This window comes from Brassica napus, chromosome A9 (genome assembly GCF_020379485.1).
Source record: "Brassica napus cultivar Da-Ae chromosome A9, Da-Ae, whole genome shotgun sequence".
Classification (NCBI taxonomy): Eukaryota; Viridiplantae; Streptophyta; class Magnoliopsida; order Brassicales; family Brassicaceae; genus Brassica; species Brassica napus.
In genome coordinates, this window is record NC_063442.1 from 7,934,481 (window position 1) to 7,949,556 (window position 15,076).

At 37.7% G+C, this 15,076-nt stretch overlaps 4 protein-coding genes across 4 annotated transcripts; all 4 read left to right on the top strand.

Moving 5' to 3' along the window:
• The first annotated feature begins 356 nt into the window (after positions 1 to 356).
• Positions 357 to 3,163, top strand: LOC106377671. Its single transcript, XM_013817931.3, has 3 exons — positions 357 to 837; positions 1,001 to 2,355; positions 2,558 to 3,163. The coding sequence occupies exons 2-3, from the start codon at positions 1,063 to 1,065 to the stop codon at positions 2,840 to 2,842; spliced, it is 1,578 nt and encodes a 525-aa protein (XP_013673385.1). The 5' UTR covers positions 357 to 837; positions 1,001 to 1,062; the 3' UTR covers positions 2,843 to 3,163.
• Positions 3,164 to 5,200: 2,037 nt separating this feature from the next.
• Positions 5,201 to 7,795, top strand: LOC111198218 (nuclear pore complex protein NUP98B). The gene is made up of 4 exons (XM_022692474.2): positions 5,201 to 5,353; positions 5,551 to 6,522; positions 6,617 to 6,697; positions 6,775 to 7,795. The coding sequence occupies exons 2-4, from the start codon at positions 5,565 to 5,567 to the stop codon at positions 7,590 to 7,592; spliced, it is 1,857 nt and encodes a 618-aa protein (XP_022548195.1). The 5' UTR covers positions 5,201 to 5,353; positions 5,551 to 5,564; the 3' UTR covers positions 7,593 to 7,795.
• Positions 7,796 to 9,761: 1,966 nt separating this feature from the next.
• Positions 9,762 to 12,452, top strand: LOC106424899 (nuclear pore complex protein NUP98B-like). The gene is made up of 3 exons (XM_013865642.3): positions 9,762 to 9,981; positions 10,274 to 11,240; positions 11,339 to 12,452. The coding sequence occupies exons 2-3, from the start codon at positions 10,295 to 10,297 to the stop codon at positions 12,268 to 12,270; spliced, it is 1,878 nt and encodes a 625-aa protein (XP_013721096.1). The 5' UTR covers positions 9,762 to 9,981; positions 10,274 to 10,294; the 3' UTR covers positions 12,271 to 12,452.
• A 145-nt stretch (positions 12,453 to 12,597) lies between these two features.
• LOC106424874 (cysteine-rich repeat secretory protein 9-like) lies at positions 12,598 to 14,408 on the top strand. Its single transcript, XM_013865619.3, has 2 exons — positions 12,598 to 14,096; positions 14,242 to 14,408. Exons 1-2 carry the CDS (start codon positions 13,190 to 13,192, stop codon positions 14,307 to 14,309), a joined length of 975 nt encoding a protein of 324 aa, XP_013721073.1. The 5' UTR covers positions 12,598 to 13,189; the 3' UTR covers positions 14,310 to 14,408.
• Positions 14,409 to 15,076: the final 668 nt, after the last annotated feature.

Sequence of the window (15,076 nt, forward strand, 5' to 3'; positions counted from 1 at the left end):
TTCTGTGCCCCCACAAGCATCAATAGTCACCATAAGAAGCTAAATAGTCTTGTGGAATGCTCTACCACTGAGCTATGGACCCTTGGATGCTTAATTGCCATTCTTTCTCTTAATGACAGATTTAATAATCTCAAGCACCATGTAGAATAGCTGTGTGCAGAGGAATCCATGCTCTTGCTTACCTTGAGAGAGATAAAAGGAAAAATTAAAGCCAAAAGTTCTGTAGCAATGAAAAGTGAAGTCATAGGTGGATTAACTTAAAAACACCTGAGGTGGATTAACTTAGAGGTGTTCTGTAGCTAAAATCTATAAAAACACATCACACAAGTTCTCTTGTTATTTATCTCTAATAGAAAATATTTGAAAGAATGCACAGAAAAGTTGTTTTTTTTTAATTTAATAGAGTTACAGAGGCTCCTCTGCTCAGGATATTGTTTCTCCTTTTGCTTTTAGTTGTGCTACTGATTGCATCTGCTTTTTTGGTACTACTCTTCAAGAACACTACTCTGAAACCATCAATTGGTATTTGATTGTGTCTTTTAGCACACCCTTTCTATGATTGGCTTAGAATGCAAGTGAAACCAAAACTGTCTTTCTTAAATAATTTTTGAGACAGCTTTTGTCCGTTGCTTTCATTACATTCACAACTACTTGATTCCTATGCTACTTGACCCTTTAGATCTTGTAGGAGCGTAGCTGAATCTTGACTTATCTATCAAGATTTGCAATCTTAACTTCTCTCTGTAAAAGGTTCATGAACAGTGATAGTTTCCTCAAGAAGTTGCAGTCAGATTATTCATCCTCATTAGCTCTTCCATCATTTTGAAGGAGTGATTGGTAAGTGATCATTGTCTTGACCCATTTCATTATATTCGTCTTCTTTATATGTTTGCTGCATTCTTGAATCTCTTCTCTTATGTATCATGATGATCAAAGGCTTCTAGTTTTCGTCATGGAACTGGCATTACAATACTGATGCCTTAAATCAAATTCTGTGCAGAAGTTTTGGCCTTGTCTGATGGTAATAGAGTGTTCTTAATTAGTTCTACAAAAGCAGCAAAGATGGCACAGTGTTCTGAAAACGTTATTCCTACTCTACGTGATTTCTTCAATTCGCAAAAGCCAGGGGAAGAGGATGAGTTTATGTTTCACCGTGCCCTCAACTCCTCTTGCAAGAACATTCCACCACGACCTACAAAACTTGGCAACAAGGCAAAAGAGAGACACGGTTTCTTCAATCAGGGAAGAAGCAGAAGAAGAAACATATCAGATGCTGAAAAGTTCTCTGTGGAGCAATATTCTTCTAGTGGTTTCTTTGGGGTACGGTTCAACACAAACGGGAGACAACAACAACAACAACGATCAGCTAAGCCTTTAGGGTCAGATAGAAACATGGAACCGAAATTGCAAAAGTCATTCTCTGCTAGGATGCAACTCCCCTTTATGCAATCTTCAAAGCCAAGCAACAACCAGTCTTCTTCTTCAAGCTGGTTTAGCCGTATCAAGAAAATGTCTAATCCATTTTCAAACCGAAACCCACTGATACCAAAGTCAGGCGAAATCAAGGTCAGTGGAGTAGAAACACTCTCAAGAAACAAGTCTTCTTCACCTGTTCATCTACATGCCCATCTCAGTATACAATATGAACTTGGGATGCCTGTTTTCACCTTCTCCCTAGACCACCCGGGTGATGTGTATATGGCCAGGACATGGATGGATGATAATGACGACTCTAGGTTCGTCTATTCGTTTCGCTACATTGGTTGTAGAAGCAACAGGAACCACATTGAACAGAAGTCGAATGTTTCAGGTATAGAATCTTCACTTATAGGACAGATGCAAGTTTCAACTCAAATCTCCTTAGAGGCAGAAGAAGAACCATACGAAGATCCTGTGGAATCAACCGTGTCAGAGTTTGTTCTTTTTGACATCGCACGTGCACGGAGAAGTGGTTCCAAACATGACAGTGTATCTGATGGCTCAAAGCATATTCAAAGGCAGAACAGTTTCAGCAGAGGATTGACTCGTAGTTTCTCAAAACATTCAGAGAACAGTGCAACATCATCTGATCCTTGGCCGGCCACGGATTTACATCCAGGTCTAGAGGTTGCAGCAATTGTTATTCGAGACTCTTCTTCTAACAGTAAACTCTCTAGACGTGAGATGAAAGTTATAGTTCCAACAGGAAACCACGGTTTGCCTGATGCTGAAAACTCATGTCCTACACCGATACTGCATAGATGGAGATCAGGTGGAGGGTGTGATTGTAGCGGATGGGACATGGGTTGTCACCTTTTTGTCTTAGAAGAACTAGAACTAATCAACAAGCACCACGGTCTGGAACTTTTCATTGAGGTAAGATTTTTTTAAACAAAGTATGATTCAACTTGTCTTTCTTGATCTTGAAATATACAATAACTGATGTTAGATTCGGGTTTTATGATGGACTTCCAACTAAAAATTAATTGGTGATAAGTGAATCGGCCATAACTATTTATATATTATAATGTTTTCTTAAATTCTTGATGTGGAATACTTTATTCCTAATATGTTTCAGGGAGAGAAGGAGATGACAATGGCAATGACAATGGCGTTTATCAGAGAAGGTCATTACGAGGTAAACTTTCATGCAAAGCTCTCAGCTTTACAAGCGTTCTCTGTATGTGTGGCTGAGCTGCACAGAACCGAAGTATCAAGAGGAGAAAGAAGCAACTCTTTGTCTAGATGCAGTTCACTTAGAGAGCTTATTGACATGGCAACTCCGGTAAACAGAGATATCAACGAAGAAGTCATTTCGTCTTTCATGCCTAATGTCACTTTCTCTCCAATTTCAAGGGTCTAAAAACATATCAGAACGTAATATCTTCGTCCTCCTTCCTTATGTGCATATATAGCTACACTATACCTATACCTATAATAAAATTATAAAGCCAGAATCTGTGATACAAGTGCAGATGGAATTAGTAAAAGTTTAGAACGTTAGCAGCACAAATGTTTGTACTTATTTTGTCCTCTATGACTCAAAGAAGTCGGTTTGTTTCAAATTTTTATACTCTCACTATCACCCGTTTCATAATATGTATCGCTTTAGAGACTGTTGTTTTTCTATCCTCTATGTAGTCGTTTACCTAAATTTAAACTTAGTCCATGTCAATTCAGCTTATAGAGCAAGGATATTGTTATGCATACTTGCTTTGAAATCAAATCTGTATTAATAAAACATTAGTACTTTTTTATTTGTGCGAAAACTTTTAAATGATTCTTTCTAATTTGAAATAGAGGAATTGTGAATCTCATATCACTCCAGTGTCTTATATAATACTGCTGAATTTTAATTAAACTCAGTCTAGTTTTCTTTATCTTTTTGACATAGTTTTATTAAACTTTAATATTAAAAAGAGTTTCGAAGACACATAACCAATTTTTAATTTACTTATGTAGCAATTATGTGAACTGTGAATTTGATTGAAAAAAACAGCGGTGGACCATGATGTGAAAACATTGTTGACAAACAAAGAGGCAAATTTGAACTATTTTGGTGTATAAAATTCCAATGCAAAAGGTAACCAGAAGCAAACGAATTTTAAAACCAACGTTTTAAGATTTGATTATGCGTGGAGGAAGTTTTAAGCAACAATTATGATTTCCGGCTTCCGGGTACACTTGCACAATTATGATAATTGCACTTGTGCATGGGACCTTTGCAAAAATTAGCACAATCTCGATTGGTAAAAGCCCGTGTATATTACGCGCGAACCAAAATCCAAATTAACCAAATTTGAGACCAGACCATCATAGATATAAATTCGTAACCGAACCAAAACGGAACTAAAACTCGAATAGGTATCCAAAATATAGTTTACTAGGTGTTTTGCCCGTACACGCGGGCTTAATCATTTTACAAATATTTATTAGATTAACTTTTTTTTTAGTTTTTTTATTAATTAAAAAATAACTTATTATTTATGTTTTCAAAAAAGTAAATCAAACATCAAATTATATATATATATATATATATATATATATATGACGAAACAATTAATTAAATTATATATTGTAAATAATTAAAATATATATTATAAAAATTTTAAAAGAAAACAGTCACATATTAGAAATATTGTAAAAAATATCTTTACACAAATTTAGTTGATTAATATTTAATTATGAATTGTTTATATGTTATTATCCTAACTTTTAAAATTGAAAAAAAAATTAAGATAACAACACAATATATAAGAATTATCTTATTTAAAAACATCTAATATTATAAAAAAAATTCGTTTTTAAGTATGTAATTAATTATATATAAAATTCATTAAGGGTTTTAAATTTTATAATTAAAAATATGTTTTAAGATAACAACAAAATATATATGAATTATCTTTTTAAAAATTAATAATAATATTATTAATAGAAATTCGTTTTTGATTATATAGTTAATTAATATATAAATTCATCAAGGGTAATATAGATATTGACCGCTCTAACTTTTAATGTGAGAGCTCTATTGCTAAAATTTACTTCGCAAAATAATAGTATAGATAGATGTACCCACAAATATTAATTATATAATTTATAGATTACCAAATATTTTCAAAAATACTAGTTATAATCTGAACTATCCAAAAAGATTTGAATATTTTTATCTAGAATATTTAAACTATCTGAATAACCCGAAAGAACATAATAATTACCTAAATATGTCTTTTAAATAACCACCATGTGTTCAAAATTAAACAAATACTTGTAAAATTTTGTATAAGGAGAGAGCTGAATTAAAACAATTACATTTTGTATTTGACTAACTAATTGAAATTTGATATTCTATCCAAAATGTATATTGGTAAAGAAAATGTAGCAAAAAAGTATTTGATCCAAAAATCAGTTTCTATATAAGCAATAATATAGACATGTTAATGATAAACAACATAGAAATTTATAAGATTGTCAATAGTCAATACATGAGAAACTTAGATATCATGAGAGTTATTTTAAGAATAGATATATACATGAAATACAAATGCAAACAAGACTTTAAATACACCTTTATTTATTTTGTTTTAGATCCTAAAAAATTAAGTATTCATTAGTATTCAACAAATTTAATTGACAGAGGTTGAGTCTGCAAGGCCCATAAGTAACAAACATATGAAGATACCGAAAAGAAGAGTCCAAATAATTTAAGGTAATCCAAATCAAATACTATCCAGCTTGAAGACAACGCCTGTAAAAAGAAAAAAATCTAAGAGGAAGCGTATAAGCGACGTGAGAAATCAGGAAATCATTACCTACATAAACTGAAACCTAAAGCTTTTATAATTTCAGTTTCTCAAAATCGAAATCGTTTGCTTCAGTAAGTTCTTCTTTCTATCTATTACTTGACGAAGGTTCTTTATGTCTTTTAACACTTTGATTCTGTTAGATGATAATTCTCGCTTCATAATTAGGGTTCTTATTTTTTAAGATCCGTGTTTTGCACGCTTTCGTCGACTATAGATTATCTCTTGACGTTTGAAAATATCCATTAATGTATTTCGTCTTTGTTATCAGTTTGAAGATCAAGAATGAAGATTGGTGTTTCTGAGCCAGAGCGATGCGGTTGCGACACGTGTGTCCAGCATCGCACTTTCATTACTCAAGAAACCGAACCGAGCAAAGTGAATGGCTTATCGGTTCTTGTTAGTTCCGGACTATTTGAAGCTCTTGGTTCCACCTCAGATCAGAGTTCCGGAACAGAGACTCCACCACTCGCTCCTCCTCCTCCTGAACTAGCGCAGTCTGTTGATGATGCTCATGCCGATGCATCCTCGAAATCATCTCCAGTTCAAACCATATTCAGTTTCCCTCCTGTTGTTAGTTCCCAACCAGCGCGAGATCTTGTTCCCACCGGTTCATTGCCAGGTCCTTTTATTGGTTTTCCATCTCCCTTTCCTGCTTCCGGACCATCTATATCCTCCTCGTCAAGCCAAGCTTCTGTCACCAACCTTGTCGGTTCTAGACTATCTAGATGGGAACCACCAGTGCAAGCTCCTCCTTTTAGTTCAACCGCTTCCACTTCCTCAACTTTAGCTTCATTAGTTACTCCCTGGGGATCAGTGCAAGCTCCTGTCCAAGCTAGTGCACCCAACACTGCTTCTGCTTTTCCTCCACCGTTTAGCTACCCTGGTGGTGGTGGTGGTTTAGCCAGACCTGGTCTCTCTCAAATCGTTTCTTCACCGTTTGGACCAACACATAACTTTGGAGTTTGCGCTTCAAGGACTACCCCAAAAGATCCATTCCCAGGATTTAGTGTTGATTACTTGCCCAGAGGTCCCTTTGGACCAAACCCACAAACTACTACACTACTGTCTGATGGTGGAACTGAACAAGGTAGTAAGTATCCTCGTTATGCACCTACACCAGATTTTGACTCTTCTGGAGGTCCAGCCAAGCTGGTGATGTCCATATCTGCTTCTGACTCCCATGGACATAAAAGTCATGAAGAGTTGAGGTGGGAAGATTACAAAAACGGAGACAAAAAAGGTTACTCTCACTAACTCAATTCTTTATATACATAATTTGATTATAGCTTTTTCTGTTTTGGATCTCTCTGTAATTGACTAATCTCATGTTGCAGGTACGGTTGGGTCGTTTCCTCCTCGTGCTCACAAACCTCGTAAAGAATCGAGGTGGAAAGATTACAGAAATGGAGACAAAGGTAACTCTCTACTCAAATGTTTAATAGCATATTTTCTGTTTTAGATCTCTCTCTAATTGACTACTCTCATGTTGCAGGTGGGTTTGATCATTCACCGTCGCTATTTGCTCCTCCAAGCATACCTCATCGACGTCCTCAGATGAGAACTATTGTTCAACCGCACGGAGACATGAGTAGTTTTCCTTTTGGCTACAACACCCCTACTGCTTTCCAGAGCCCACGTGAACTCGTTGGTGTTTCTTCCCCAGTATCTGGATGCACAGCGTGTGGAGCCACGAGTAGCTCCTCTCCTTCTAGTCACTTGGGCCTTAATGTTGCTACAAATCCTCCATCAGCCGCGACATCTCTTCCCGGGTTGTTCTTTTCCACCTATGGTTCTTTTCCTTTGCTGTTTGCAACACCAAATCTTTCAGCTTATGGTACAACAGCAACTCCACCAGTCCCAGCCTATGCTATTATGTTTGGAGCACCAAATTTTACTTCTCAAGGTACAACAGCAACTCCATCAGTACAAGCCTATCCTACCATGTTTGGAACACCAAATCTTGCTGCTCAAGGTACGACAGCAGCTCAGCCTTATCTTACTATGTTTGGAACACCAAGTCTTGCTGCTCAAGGTACGACAGCAGCTCAGTCTTATCTTACTATGTTTGGAACACCAAGTCTTGCTGCTCAAGCTACTACAACAACTCCAGCAGCTCAGCCCTATCCTACGATGTTTGGAACACCAAGTCTTGCTGCTCAAGGTACAACAACAACTCCAGCAGTTCAGCCCTATCCTATTATTATGTTTGGAACACCGAATCTTGGAGCTCAAGGTATAACTCCAGCAGCTCAAGCCTGTCCCGTTCATGGTTTGACTCTTCTCCCATTCGGCGCCATGAGTCTGCAGTAATCGCTCATCGCTCTGCATCGAAGTTGTGTCTTTTATCTTTTAGTTCTTAGGTCTTTGTTTTGCTTAAGAGTCACAAATCAAGTGTCGTCCAACTTTATGATTTTTTTTTTCCAATTAAAGATTCAGCTAATCATGGATGTAAACAAGTCTCTTAAAAACATCATTATTTTGAGTTTATCAATAAAAGCTCCTTTTCCTTCTAACTGCAATTTTTCTTTCTCCTCTGTTTTAATAAAACAAAAAAGAACAAAATGGCAAGAATCATATTCTTTGTTATCTCTCACTAAGCCATGCCTCAACATGAACACATGTTGCAATGCATACTGAGAAACTTAACAAAAACAAACTGCAAAACTCTATTCTCTGATCTATCCCAACCGCTGCACAATCTTTCTTAGTCCCGGTTCAGTCAGTCCATGAGATGTTATGTAAATGAGACATCAACACCATATCTTGTTCGAACAATCGAGATTGCTACAAACAATGGTTTTAACGAAGGATTTTTTTTTCATGAAGTTGAACAAAAAAAAAGTATAATGAAATCCGAGAAAATAATTATCCATGAACCTATTTTCTTGTCAACGCAAGCTACTGTCCAAGAAAGTGCAGTAACACTTCCACATATCCTTTAGCTTCGGTGGTTGTATATGAACAAGGTAGTATATGTCCTCGTTATGCAGCTACACTGGAGAGGACGTAACACATATATCTGCTTCCAACTCTCATGGACATAAAAGTTAAGGAGCGTTTGAAGTAGGAAGATTACATAAAAAGGAAACAAAGATAGTTGACTAACTAAAGATTCAACACTTAAAAGAAGAAAAAACTCTTTTCCTTCTACCACATGTTCTCTTATCTCCTCTGTTTTGTTAAACAACAAAGAACACACAAAAATGTGGCATGAATCATTTGTACACTCTTCATTCCTAATCCTCTGTATTTTTTTGTTTTTCAGACACCCAAGTTACAAATGCTTACTTTATATGCTGAATCTCCCTCTCTCTTTAGTGCCAAAATGTTGAAATGTAAGTTTTCGGTGATTTGTTAAAAGAGTTATCTAAAAAGGGAAAGCTTGGGCTATGATCAACTATGGAAAATAGATGTTTTATTGATGAAAATATAGAGAGTAAACGATGACTACAAAGGGTATATGAAGACAAGAGAGTGAATGTATTGAGACTATAGTTTAGTTATGGAGAAAATCAGATCCCCTATTCTTGACTTGTCCTCTTTCTTTTATAGGTCTTTGGTGGCGTATATGAGGCTTGGTCGAAACGTGCCTTTGGTGATGACACCTTTGGTACACATACTACACTCGGATCATTAGAAGACCATAGGTTGCTTAGAATTAGGAATCGGTCGAGTGTTATTGTTCTTTTGTGTTTAACAATGTTAAATTAGGAGTCTAAAAGATGTCCGAGCAGTGGGATGAAGTCACTTTCACTATGGTCGAAAATACAATAGTGTGCATTAGGTAGCACTGGATCCACTTAGTGATCCAGAGTGATACTAAACTACATTATTGTATATATGGTATAATTTCTGGTGTGGTGAGGTTAAATGCTTTGTACCAAATGTATTAATGAAACAAAGATTAAAATTGAGCACAAAAAAAAACAAGAGGTAAGGAGAAGAAATGGTAAATGTGAAGGAGCGTTTTGGCGGGAAAATACATTTTTCCGGTTTTGGCGGGAAAATTCAGTTTTCCGGTTTTGGCGGGAAAATGCGTTTTTCCGGTTTTGGCGGGAAGATACGTTTTTTCTGGTTTTGGCGAGAAAATACATTTTTTCGGTTTTGGCGGGAAAATAATGTTTTACCTTGATGTACAAAGATTAAGAAAGTTACACAGTTTTCAATAATTAAGAAAATAATTTTGAAAATATAATTTAAAAATCGTTTAACCAATTATAAAAATGACTGCAAAACTAATTGGTTACACAGTTTTCAATAAAGTTAAAAATAATATAAAATAGTAAAATATTATCTATTTTAAAACAACGAATATCTTATTAAACAACATTTCATTATTATTCAGTACTGGATGGAGGCCCAAGTCCACTAGACACTGGATGGAGGCCCGTAAGGCCCATAATTAACAAACACACAAAGGCCCAAGTCCACTAGACACTTAATTTAGCTATTATTTCAAATAAATTAAAAAAGAAAGATTATAAGAAACGTCCGGCGTGAAATCAACGCCTGAAAGAAAGAACGAAAAAAAAAAAAAAAGTTAAGAAAGCGTACAAGCGACGTGGGGAAATCACGAAATCATCACCTATATAAACTGAAAGCAGAGAGAGAGATCCCTCTTCATCTCATCCCTTTACAGAGTCTCTCTACAAACCCTAAAGCTTGATTTCAGTTTCTCAGAATCCGAATCGTTACCAAAGTAAGTGCCCCTTTATCTATCCATCTCTTAATTTGATTTCTTTTCCGCCAAAAAGTTTTGATTTTGTGAATACTGATGGATTTTTATTCGTAATTAAAGTTCTGATCTTTGATTTGGGTTTAGGTTAGATGATGATTTTTTTTTTTCGTAATTAGGGTTTCTGAGTTTTTCTTTATTCGATCTGTGTTGCCTCTGTTGCAAGTAATTAGGGTTCTGAGTTTTTTTTTTGTATAAGACTGTTTCTGATCTGTTGATTGGTTTTAATATAAGTTTCGTCTTTGTTGTTTATTAGTTTGAAGATCGAGAAACAAGTATGAGGATTGACGTTTCTGAGCCAGTGCTATGCGGTTGCGACACGTGTGTCCAGCATCGGACTTTATGCATGTCCAATACTCAAGAAACCGAACCGAGCAATGTGATTGTCTCATCCGTTACTCCAGTTCCTGTTAGTTCCGGACCAGTGCAAGCTCTTGGTTCCACGTCAGACCAAAGTTCCGAAACAGAGACTCCACTCGCTCCTCCTCCTGTCACCACACCGGTTAATCCTGAACCAGCGCAGTGTGATGACTCTACCATCTCCAAGTCCCCACCTGCTGTTACACCGGTTAGTTCCGAACCAGCACAAGCTTCCGGTTCAACGCAAGGCACTGCTTTTGGTTTTGGTGCATTTGCTGCTCGCAAATCATCTTTCTTCGGTGCATCTTCCACTTCCGAAGTTAACGGTTCTTCACCATTCAGTTTCGCACCTCCTGTTACATCGGTTAGTTCTGCACCAGTGCAAGCTCTAGGCACAACCACTACATCCACCACTGCTCCATCCTCAACTTCATCTCCTCCAGTTCACAGTTCTTCTTCACCAACCACATTCCAGTTTGCTCCTGCTTTTACATCAGTTGCTCCTTCCGGACCATCTACATTAGGGCCAATGCAAGCTCCTACTTTTGCCAGACCTGATGTTGGTGTCTCTCCACCAAAAAATCCATTCGGAAGCTATCTGCATCCAGCGTTTGGTGGTAGACATCCCTCTAACCTTTTTGGACCAAACCCACAAACTACTATACCAGTGTCTGGTCGTAGTCCATCTTGGACTGGTGTAGAAACTGAACAAGGTAGTAGGTATCCTCGTTATGCACCTACACCAGATTTTGACTCTTCTGGAGGTCCAGCCAAGCTGGTGATGTCCATATCTGCTTCCAACTCACATGGACATAAAAGTCATGAAGAACTGAGGTGGGAAGATTACAAAAAGGGAGACAAAGGTAACTCACTAACTAACTCGCTACTCAAATCTTTAATGCATAGTGTATAGCATTTTCTGTTTTAGATGTTTCTCTAATTGACTACTCTCATGTTCCAGGTGGGTTTGGCTGGTTTCCTGCTGCTCATACATCTCCCTTTTCCTCACCAACGGTATCACCGTCGTTATTTGCTTCTCCAAGCATACCTCATCGTCGTCCTCAGATGAGAACTGTTGTTCAACCGCACGGAGACATGACTTGTTTTCCTTTTGGCTACACCTTCCCCACTTCTGTTCAGAGACCCCATGAACCCGCTGCTGTTTCTTCCCCAGCATTTGGATGCACAGCGTGTGGAGCCACGAGTAGCTCCTCTCCTTCTGGTCACGTGGGCTTGAACGGTACCTCCACAAATCCTCCATCAGCTGCGGCATCTCTTCCCGGGTTGTTCTTTCCTACCTATGGTTCTTGTCCTTTGCTGTTTGGCACACCAAATCTTGCTGCTTATGGTGCAACAACAGCTCCAACGGTCCAAGCCTATGCTGTGATATTTGGTACAAATTTTACTCCTCAAGGTGCAACAACAACTCCAGCAGTTCAGCTCTATCCTATGATGTTTGGAACACCAAATCTCACTGCTCAAGGTTCAGCAACAGCTCCAGCAGTTCAAGCCTATCCTATGATGTTTGGGACACACAATCTTGCTGCTCAAGGTACAACAGCAACTCCAGTAGTTCAGCCCTATCCGATGATTTTTGGAACACCAAATCTATCTGCTCAAGGTTCAGCAACAGCTCCAGCAGTTCAGCCATATCCTACGATGTTTGGAACACCAAATCTGGGAGCTCAAGGTACAACAGCAACTCCAGCAGCTCAGCCCTATCCTACGATGTTTGGTGTTACTCAAGCTACAACAACTCCAGCAGCTCAGCCTTATCCTATGATGTTTGGGACACCTAATCTTGGAGCTCAAGGTATAATAACTCCAGCAGCTCAAGCCTATCCTCCCGTTCATGGTTTAAGTGTTCCATTCGCGGCCATGAGTCTGCAATAATTGCTCCTCGCTCTGCATCAAAGTTGTGTCTTTTATCTTGTAGTTCTTATGTCTTTGTTTTTTTTTCCTTTTAAACCAAGTCTCGTCCCAACTTTATGATTTTCAGCTAATCATGGATGTAAACAAGTCTCGTCAAACATCGTTATTTTGAGTTTATCAATAAAAAACTCTTTTTCTTTCTACTGTAATTTTTTACCTTTTCCTGTGTTTTAGTAAACAACAAAGAACTTCGACATCGTTATGTCCTCGTTATGCAGCTAGCTACCATAGATTCTATTTATCTCCTCTGTTTTGTTAAACAACAAAGAACACACACACACAAACAAAAATGTGGTATCAATCATGACTACACTCTCCATTCCTAATCCTCTGTTTTTGGTTTCCAGACACCCAAGTTAACAAATGCGTTGACATAATGATTTTTTTTCTTCATCTGATGATTTCATACTTTACATGTTCTCTCTCTGGATTGTTACAAACATTATCATTTTGATATTATTTTGAATGAATAGAAAAACCAAAGGTGGGAAGTTTACAATCTTTGTCAACTTTATGATTGTGTTACTAAAGATTCCGCTAACAATATTTGTTTACATAATAGTTTTTTTCTCTGAATTCGTATAAGATCAGTAAACAAATGCTTTTCTTCTTAATCGCAGGACTAAGTCTCTGTTCTGCTACATTTGACTAATTAAACAAATGTGTCAACTTGATGGTTTTGAATTGGTGAAGATATCTACCAATCATTGATAGAAACAATAATATTTCATGCACATTCTTCCTCTGAATTAGTGCACCATATCTTTATTTAGTAATTATTTTGAATATATTCAACAAGCAAAACTCCTTTTCTTTCTACTATAAAGTCTCTATCACCTCTGCCTTGTATCCTCTCATATAGAACACACACACAAGTAAAATGGCAAGAATCATAATTACACTCTCAACTCCTCTGATTTTCTTCTTCATCCTCTCTCTGCTCTCTCACCAAACCGTGTCACAACCCGAACACATGGTTACTTTCTGCAACCCTTCCGACAACTTCACACAAACCAGTTCATACCAAGCAAACCGAGACCTTTTACTCTCCTCTCTCCGCGACAGCTCCTCACTAGGAACCTATTCTAACGCCACAGTCGGTCGCAGTCCCAACAAAGTCCATGGCATGTTCCTCTGTAGAGGAGACACCACCGCAGCGTCATGCACAGACTGCGTCCAAACCGCTACAGTCGAGATCGCTACAAACTGTAGTCTTAACAAAGCAGCGGTCATATACTACGAAGAGTGCATGGTTCGATACTCAAATGTTTCCTTCTTCTCTGCTCTTGAGGTCAGACCAAGCATCGTTCTTTACTCTCTTCGCTCTGCGCCAAACTCGGATACGTTCAATGAAACACTAGCTGATAAATTCAACCAACTGATTCTCAACGTATCTTCGTCCTCTTTGGTTCCTTATTTCGTGGAAGATCAAGAACGTGTGACGCAAGCAGAGGGCTCTTATGAGTTTGAGTCATTGGTTCAGTGTAGCCCTGGTCTTGATCGGTTTAACTGTACCGTTTGTCTCAGATTTGCGCTGTTAAGAGTTTCAACTTGCTGCGGTTCGCCAAGCTCGGCTCTGATCTTTACTCCTAAATGTCTTTTGAGGTATCAAACCTCTGCTTTGTCATCACCGCCACCGTTGTCTCCATCGCCTCCGCCGCCTCCACCGTCACCGCCTCTATTTTTACCGCCTCCTACTTTATCGCAACCGCCACCACCGCCGCTGGTTTTCACGCGGCCACAGGACGTTCCAAGTCTTAGCGGGTCGTTTTCTAACGTTATTAAAGGTGATCATGTTTTGTATTAACTATTTTTGTTTTGTGTTGACATATGATTATCCTATTTTTTTTATATGATGTTTATGATATCTAACTGCAAATATTATTTGATAGGGTAGGCTCTAATTTTATTCTATTTTTTTTTCTGTGGCAGGAAAAGAAATATTTGGGAGAATTGTTATTCCGATGGCAGCTTTGGTGTTTGCGCTTGTCAATTTGTGAACACATTTGATGATTTTGGATTGAAATAATTTGTATTTGCTTTTATATTTGTCATGTGTTGGTGTGCTCTTAAGATCCAAAGAAAAGAAAACCATGTTGCTTTTTAAAAAAAGTAACATGTAATCATGTTTTTGATTTTGAATCATTTTGATGTTTGTATGTATTGATCAATAAAAGAAGAAGAAGTGGAGGTTGATACGTTTCAAATTATAATTAATTTCTCTTTTACATACTCTCTTTTGCTATCTACTATGATTAACTCTGCTGCATAGCCCGAGCTTGATGACAGTGGATATCACAGCGCAGCTTTCAATACTTTCTCGATAAGTTATATTCTATGACGAGTGTCTAGTTCAGTACTCGTAGAGGATGCACCTGCCATTCGTAGATACTCTCCGTCCAGTTCTTTGGGTTCTTCTGACTTTTTCAATCAAACACTTCCTGGAAAAATATACGAGCTTATCCTCAGAGCCCTTCTCGTCTTCGTTGTCGTCACCAATTCCATATTTTGCGGAGGATCGAGAACATGTGACTCAATTAGAAGGTTCGTATGATTTAGAGGCATTGGTCCAGTGTAGTCCTGATCTTGATCCAAGAAACTGCACTGAATGCTTGAGACTTGCTGTAGAAGATTTCTTTGAGTGTTGCAGCCATGCTCGTTTGGCTCAGATCATCTTTCCTAAATGTCTTGTCATGTATAACATCTCCGCTTTGCAACCGAATCTTGGCGTTATAAATGGTTAGTAACTTAGTATACAAATTCTTTT